Source organism: Crassostrea angulata, chromosome 4 (genome assembly GCF_025612915.1).
Source record: "Crassostrea angulata isolate pt1a10 chromosome 4, ASM2561291v2, whole genome shotgun sequence".
NCBI classification, from domain to species: domain Eukaryota; kingdom Metazoa; phylum Mollusca; class Bivalvia; order Ostreida; family Ostreidae; genus Magallana; species Magallana angulata.
Window position 1 is genome coordinate 32901646 of NC_069114.1, and position 8503 is coordinate 32910148.

An 8503-nucleotide genomic window follows, 5' to 3' on the forward strand; every position below is an offset into this window, starting at 1 on the left:
ATATTTAGCTTGTTATGAGAAGACATTCAAATACGCTGTTGTATATGTACATTCTTAATCACATTTGATATAATTTTCTATGAATTCTTGCAAAAATAAAATAGACAACTTTTTAGCGCTTAAATAAAAATTAACGACATATTACATTCGGCTTTATTATTACATGAAAATGTGTACATAATTTAAACACACGTCAAGTTTGAAACTCTACTTTAATGAAATGTATTAGTCCTTTGACTTTTGTTTACTTCATTTTGAATTCATTAATTTCCAATTACTTAAAATAAAGTAAATCAATTAAAAAATAAAAATTTGGATGGTGTTGCTTGGCAACAGTTTAAATTCTTTTTAATTCTGCTCCGTCTTCTGAAAACTTGAGCAGAAATCTGTGAACTTCCCCATTATGTGTTTCCTCATTATACAACATTTGGCTGATTGCCCTGTTGCTGAGCAGCGACATCTGGTGGCGATGACGGACTTAATGAAGTAAAAAAAAAACAAGAGAAGATAACTTCAATCCAATAACCCAGAGGTAATTGATGAAAAGATAAAATATTGTAAATAAAGAATGAATTAGAACAAGATATTGTACCATGTATTTTAAAGTGAAACTACAGTGGCTGATACTTAGACTTACAATGTATGTGCTCTGAGTTTTCTGGGTTTCATTTATAATTCAAAAAATAAAATTTTATCAATAAGGTTTCATATGCTAAATAAAGTTTCATACATGTACTTACGTTGTTTTGGGTTTAGGCATTTTCTCTAGAATCCCTGATATTTCTTTCTTTTCATCATAATTTTTCCACAATTCATACAATGCTAAAATCTGTCTGGATATTTCCAAGATCTGCAATCATATTTTTCAAGATAAAGACAGTTCATATCAATTAGTACATGTTTGACTTTCATAAAATAAAAAATTTCTTATTTGAATATGATAAAAATATAAATTTCTGTTTAAAAAAATTCTTTTAAACAAGAAGCATAAATTTTTTCCTTAACAAGAATTTCCATGTAGCAATGAAGTTCTATCAAATGAGTATTGTTTAATAAAGGGATAGAGGATGTCATGGGTGTCAAGAAATCCACGCCCTCCTTCTTTTTTTGACCTAAGCTAGCTAAGGGTTTGTGAGGAGCAAGCAGATCAGAAACCCTTGACTTGTGAAGATGCCTGTTTCTGAAAATTCTGACTTGCATCAAATTAACTCTGAAATGTTACCAAAAATAAGCCTTGGAACCAACAAATAAAATCCTCCTAATGGTAGTAATGGACCAGCCCCCCCGGGGAAATTTTCTGGATCAACACCTCCCCCAGTAATACCTGTATATACATTTTACCTTGTCCATATCTACACTGCACTCGGCCAGCCATTGTTTCAGATCCTTCTGCTGTATTACACTGGCAATATGGAGACAGGCTAGAGAAGAGATAATAATTTGTTCATTTTAATTCATTTCATGATCGAGGCTGAAATCAAAAAATCATTATTCTATCATTTGGATAATTAATTTTATAAACAAATTATGACTTTGTAATGAACAATACTGAAATTTTCATTTACATTTTACGGAAGCCCGTAAGTGCCACATGATATATATAAAAAAAACTACATATATATATAAAGAAAATCGTATATTTATATATATAAAGAAAATGATATATATATATAATGAATACGATATATATATAAAGAAAACTGAATATATATAAAGAAAATCGTGTGTGTATATATATATATATATATATATATATATATATATATATATATATATATATATATATATATATATATATATATATATATATATATATATATATATATATATATATATATATATATATATATATATATATAACCACTGATGTATATATAGAGAAAATCGCGATATATAAGCAAGAGTGATATTTATATAAAGCCAAAAAATTCCACTACGTGACCTTCACCGATTGCAGCCTAATGCTGCATATAATTAACAAACTCCGCCTACAGAGGAGAGAGGCCACAAATGCAATTATCGCTCCATGGTCAGCCGATCAAAAGAGAGGTAAAGAATTTATTTGTACTATAGACAATGTGTTAAAAGAAATTGCATGTAACTCTATTGTAACGAAAATATGTTTTACTGTTTAATATTTATATCCTTATAACCATCGCCTTAAAATTGTTTATAAACTGTTTAAATTTCTAATAGATTGATAGGAGTGTCTGGCTAACCAAAGCACAAAAGTTTATTCCAACAAAAATTGTGCATGCCTGCGTGGAATAAGTGGAGGGGTCATAAGGTTACGGGTATTTTGGAAAATTCAAAATGATTTGAAGAATCTTAAACATCTTGCAGAATAACATCAAAAACATAACCGATTACACATCCTTTTTTCAAATAATTTGGTTTTAAACTCAAAAACCTCCTTTAATTATATAAGTTCATCGAATACTAGTATGTCAGCTAGAGGTGTCACTTTAATTTCGTTTTACAGTTTTCCACATTTTGTAAAATGTCCTCTAACTTATAAATCTATATAAATTTTTGCATGTATAATATCTATGCACTGATAAGAGAGCAAAACGTATATCCATAATTCGGCTGTCATCTGTAAAAAAGATAATACTGTGATTAATAAAATCACGTTTACTTTAAAAAACAATTATTCAATACCAGGTATTGTTTTACAAACTGGGCGGGACTGGTGCAAAGCATGAAAGGCATTCAATATTTCACTCGATCAGAATTAATTAATCATCTGTTAATGTGAATAAATCCCTTCAGATTTATTTCGCTCAAAATATTTAGACCCATCTTAACCAAGAACTTCCAAAGAGGGAGGCGGTAGAGAAAATTATGGGGGGGGGGGCTGGGTGTGTCCATAACCTATATTTCTGTAGCAAATTTTTAAAATAGGTTGAATTTTCCAAAATACCCGTAACCTTATGACCCCTCCACTTATTCCACGCAGGCATGTACAATTTTTGTTGGAATAAACTTTTGTGCTTTGGGTAGCCAGACACTCCTATCAATCTATTAGAAATTTAAACAGTTTATAAACAATTTTAAGGCGATGGTTATAAGGATATAAATATTAAACAGTAAAACATATTTTCGTTACAATAGAGTTACATGCAATTTCTTTTAACACATTGTCTATAGTACAAATAAATTCTTTACCTCTCTTTTGATCGGCTGACCATGGAGCGATAATTGCATTTGTGGCCTCTCTCCTCTGTAGGCAGAGTTTGTTAATTATATGCAGCATTAGGCTGCAATCGGTGAAGGTCACGTAGTGGAATTTTTGGGCTTTATATAGATATCACTCTTGCTTATATATCGCGATTTTCTTTATATATATATCAGTGGTTATATATATATATATATATATATATATATATATATATATATATATATATATATATATATATATATATATATATATATATATATATATATATATATATATATATATATATATATATACACACGATTTTCTTTATATATATTCAGTTTTCTTTATATATATATATCGTATTCATTAAATATATCATTTTCTTTATATATATAAATATACGATTTTCTTTATTTATATATATATGTAGTTTTCTTTATATATATCATGTGGCACTTACGGGCTTCCGTAACATTTTGGTAAATATAGAAAAGTAAAGGAATCAGAATATCCTGTTAATATGCATATCTACACTTTGTGTCCTAAATACCTATAAAGTTTCACAAAATTCTTTTCAGCCGTTTAAGAGGAGTTATGCTTAAAAAAAAAACAAGACTGATGGATTACGGACCAGTCAAAAACATGATACTCCTCGCAACTTTGTTGTGTTGGGAGTTGCCTGTGGTATAATACTATAAGATGGTTAGAAAATGGTTGTAATGAATTACCTAAAGCGATGAGATAGGGTGGATACAGGAGACAAACATCTGTTCTCAAGCTGTCGTTTATTATCCTCCTAGGAATAAATCAACACATACAGAATGATCACAGTGAAAAAATGAAAGCAAAATTTCACCTTCTAGCTGATTTCATTGCTAAAGTAAACAATAACATGAACTATAAACATAGGTATACATGCGTTTCTCAGATAATCTTGGGAAATTTTAACCTCACATCAAAAATAAGATACGTCTGAAATATAATTTTGGATAATTATTTTTTATTTGCCACATGGTGAATATACAGTAAAGCATGCTTTATAACAAAATGCCAGGGACGGACAATTTTTCTTCGTTTTAAGTATAATTCTTAACATTCATCAAGTTTACAACATGTAACAAAGTTACGGAGAATCATTTCGCTGTAAGTTTCAATTCATTATAAGGGTGTTCGCAATAACCATGTTTTACTGTACTGGTTTTCATGAGGCTTGCAAAGCAAATATAAACATCATTTCAACTCGTTAGATGAAGCAAATATAAAATCACACAATTTTGATATCCTCTATATCTATACCTGGTACATATACCTACGCTATAAATACACTATTATCTACTTTGGCCTGAGTGAATAAGCTTACCAAGCAAGAGGATACAGTGAGTCCTCATGAGCCAGCTCTTTGAAGTATTCTGTCAGAGGCCTGTATGGATGATAGAGAACAAGGCAGCAGTCCTGAAAATGCATTCAATTTTTATGTATAAATCGTAAAATATTCCTTGTAAAACTAGAGATGAAATAGAGGACGGCAATTAAAGTTTCAGAAATTCATTCATATTCTTCAATTCAAGATTCTTATCATGAATGTGATGAATTATAGAAATCAAAAAATTTCTACCATATTTCGTGATTGCGATTTGTTTTCCATTTTTCTTAAAAGAAATTATAGACCTCCCAATCTACCGTATGCTTTATAAAAAAAAAATCACAAAGAGCAATGATGAGCAGATTAGTAATTTGATAATAAAGTCTACTAGAAACTTTTATTAACCACAAAAATACATGACATGTGTCATAGAAATATATACTTCATGTAAAATTAAAATTTGAAATTCTTTCCAAAAACCAATGAGCTGTTGTTATGCAAGTGAGGGTTTTCTAAATTTAGAGACAATTAAAAAAAACAACAGAAAACATAAAACTACATGTATCTTTACCATCATTTCCAGTAAAAAGAATTCACACTCCAAAACACTATTGATTCTGTAAGGGTATTCCTGAGGATATGCATGAGAAAACTTGTTCTTCACTGAAAAATATACAACAAATTTTCTTCAAACAAGCTAACAGAAAATTCTGAGAAATCTTCAAATAGATCACCCATCTTCAAATTAGCCTGCATGAGTTTGCATTTACAATAAATGAACGTTTTAAACGCTATACTCCTTGATACACAAATTGCATAATAATATTTTTGTTGTGACATGTATGTCAGAATTTCTGAATATTTACCAACTGTTTGGCAAGTTGTCATTAATCGACTGTTTGAAATGACTCCAAATTCCTAAAATATAAAATAAGATCAAATTGAACAGATTAAATGTTGAATTAATCTATCAATTACAGATACACTTACTTTGAAATCATAAAATGTAACATAAAAATCCATTAAAACCTCATGTGGTGAAAAATATGGAGATTTGATAGACCTTAAAGGAGGTATATTTTTGCATGAAGCATATTGTTCACTACTGTTGCAAACCTGACCATTGTTGCATGAGACAAGGATATCTCATCATACATTTAAAGTATTGACCAATGAAAGTAAAGCATAGTCGAAGATTGATCTTTAATGCAACCTATTATCATCCAATCGCAGTTTACATAAAACATGTTGTTTACTGCTGAGCAGACTGTGTCTTGAGACAACAGTTCTTCACCAAAAAATATTATTTACCATATGCCCAAGATTTGCACAGAACATAAAATTTTCCAGTGATATAGCAATTGCAAAATATCAGATTTAACAGGTCAAGATAAAAATGTTATCTTTTTTTTAATCTTTAATTACCTCTACTTTTGAAGCGAGGAAGACGCAAGTGGGTGCCATTAACCATGGATCTATGCATTTCAGAGAATTCCTAAAAAAACAGAAATAAATTCTATACTAATATATCATTTTCGACAAAATAAGCAAGATTGAAACTAAATTGTATATGAATACTAGATCGTCAACTGTGAGAAATCAGCTAGCCTAGTTATCCATCTTTTTATTTTTTTTTGTACTACCAAACAAAGCTTTAAAAAACTTCATTTTAAGGACTTTGATGAATGCAAATTTCTTGCCAAAACAGCATCAACAGTAATTCCTACCTTGCATAGAATCTCTTGAAGTAAACTGTGGCAGTGGCTATGACTTGTTGTCGTAGTTTTAATTGTTCCCCTAGGGACTGTATAACTGTAATATCATGAATGCAATATTCAATATATGATAAAAGATAATAAATAATTATCATTCATTCATTAACGACTGATAACTAAATAATTCAGAGATTATTTCTTATGTAAATTATCATGAAATCCAGTTTTTTCTACATTATTGGGTTTTTTTTCACTTTTATAAAACAACAATTTTCAGTGTATCTATAATATAATGACAGTGAATTTTTTTAAACTTTGATAATTATTGTTCATTTATTCTGTAATAAATTGAATAATTTTCAGAGTTACAGCAAAACTTAATGACATACAGTTTGCAAAAAATATTAGAATTTTGTGGTAATCCTCTTCAGAGTTTAGAATTTTTAAATCTGGCTGTCTTTCTCTCATCAAATCCTGTTTATCAAATAACCACTGCTGACTGTGGAAAAAAAATATACAAGGCGTCTATTTCATATATAATACAATATGGTAATTTTTTCAAGATTATCAAAAGTTCAAAATAAACTTTTAAAAAACACCAAAGGGAATAAGACTTCTACTCAATACCAGATACATAAATAACGTTATTTATGTCTATGTCAGTACTAGCCAATGCAATATTCAAATCAAATAATTTACTGCTTAAAATCGTACTACTTACTACTGAGAGCTTTGCCAGAAATTCCCTGCCATATTTGTATTACTTCATAAACCTATGTCAGCAAAAATTTCCATTCCTATCAGTGTATTTTAGAAAAATAAAGCTAAACACCATCGGTAATTTTTTGTTCATTCATTGAAAATCCAAATTTCAACACCGGAAATACTTGCAGAAATGGAAAACGTAAATATATTAACGGATAGTATAAATCCGGAATTTATTTTTCTCGATTGTTGTCAAAACGGCAAATTTTCGAGGGGGAAGGGGAGGGGTCCGAGGGACAAGTCTGTTTGCAAAGGAAGGGGGGGTCTTAGGTGTATTTATGATAATTTTACCATGTGAATTTAATATTCTGGGAGGGGGTCCGGACCCTCCGCGCATAGCTGTACAAAGGACTATGTACAATCATGTTGGAAAAATAAAAATATTGAAATTATGACAAATAAAATGTTATGTTTTCAAGTAGCAATGATTGGTTACATATTTGATTGCCAACGGAAGCACAGTTCAGGGAGGTAACCAGGGATTACGAAGGAAATCCCACATTCTAATCTAAAACAATGTCATCTTTTATATAAAGAAAATATTTTAGTCGTAAACTTCGTAATGTATAAAACTAATAATGTTAAACTTATTGATTCATGAATTGTGTGAGTCGGCTTTTAGCATGCGTGCTAGTATTGAAATTCGCGTAGCTCCAGGTTTTGTCAGCGTGCACAAAAAGTAGGATCGATGAACTACTGGAAATTTGAAAAATTATTATGGAAAATTTATATTCATGTTCATGACCGTACAAGTCCATTCATATAGAAAACAATGTCGAATGTTGTGAATTGTTAAAAACGCCGCGTCGAGACCAGAAAATTTGATTAAAAGAAACGGGGGACCGGGGGAGGGGGTCCTACATGTATGTTTAATAATACCTTAACTAAAGAAAGAAATATGGATAGATAACAGAAGACCAACATATATATATATATATATATATATATATATATATATATATATATATATATATATATATATATATATATATATATATATATATATATATATATATATATATATATATATATAAATATATATATGCCAGTGTATGAGAAAAGGGAGTCTTATGACATAACGTCATAATGCAGAGAAAACGTCATACACGTCGGCGACATTTCGCGACGTCGTTTATAAATTGTAACGCTTTATTTCTTTTTGTAACATAGGAAATTAAGGATAGCGAAGGGTTTTTTTTACCGCAATATGTATTCTATTCTTTGCTGGATTATATATGTATATATAAACAATGTATAGATCTTAAGTTTAACGCAGTTTGAATTGATTTAAATTTCAATAGAACTACCAACCTGTAGGTGAAGGTGCAATTCATAAACGTGTAAAGAAAAACCATGTGCTAAATCGTGTTGTGTTCATATATACTGCAAAATGGTTTCTAGGCATAATTTATGAATAAGAAATTTGAAAAGTAAACAAAAATGTGAAAGAGTTTATAGGCATGGCAAGTGTATTATAAACAGTGACATATAATATTT

At 29.6% G+C, this 8503-nt stretch overlaps 1 protein-coding gene across 1 annotated transcript; it reads right to left on the minus strand.

The window, feature by feature from the left end:
* Positions 1 to 136: 136 nt before the first annotated feature.
* Positions 137 to 7120, minus strand: LOC128180922 (cyclin-C-like). Its single transcript, XM_052849126.1, has 11 exons — positions 6963 to 7120; positions 6631 to 6740; positions 6254 to 6338; positions 5952 to 6021; positions 5393 to 5444; positions 5098 to 5189; positions 4524 to 4615; positions 3892 to 3959; positions 1342 to 1421; positions 741 to 850; positions 137 to 477 (listed from the first exon to the last, which is right to left on the minus strand). The coding sequence occupies exons 1-11, from the start codon at positions 6992 to 6994 to the stop codon at positions 417 to 419; spliced, it is 852 nt and encodes a 283-aa protein (XP_052705086.1). The 5' UTR covers positions 6995 to 7120; the 3' UTR covers positions 137 to 416.
* Between the last annotated feature and the right edge of the window lie 1383 nt (positions 7121 to 8503).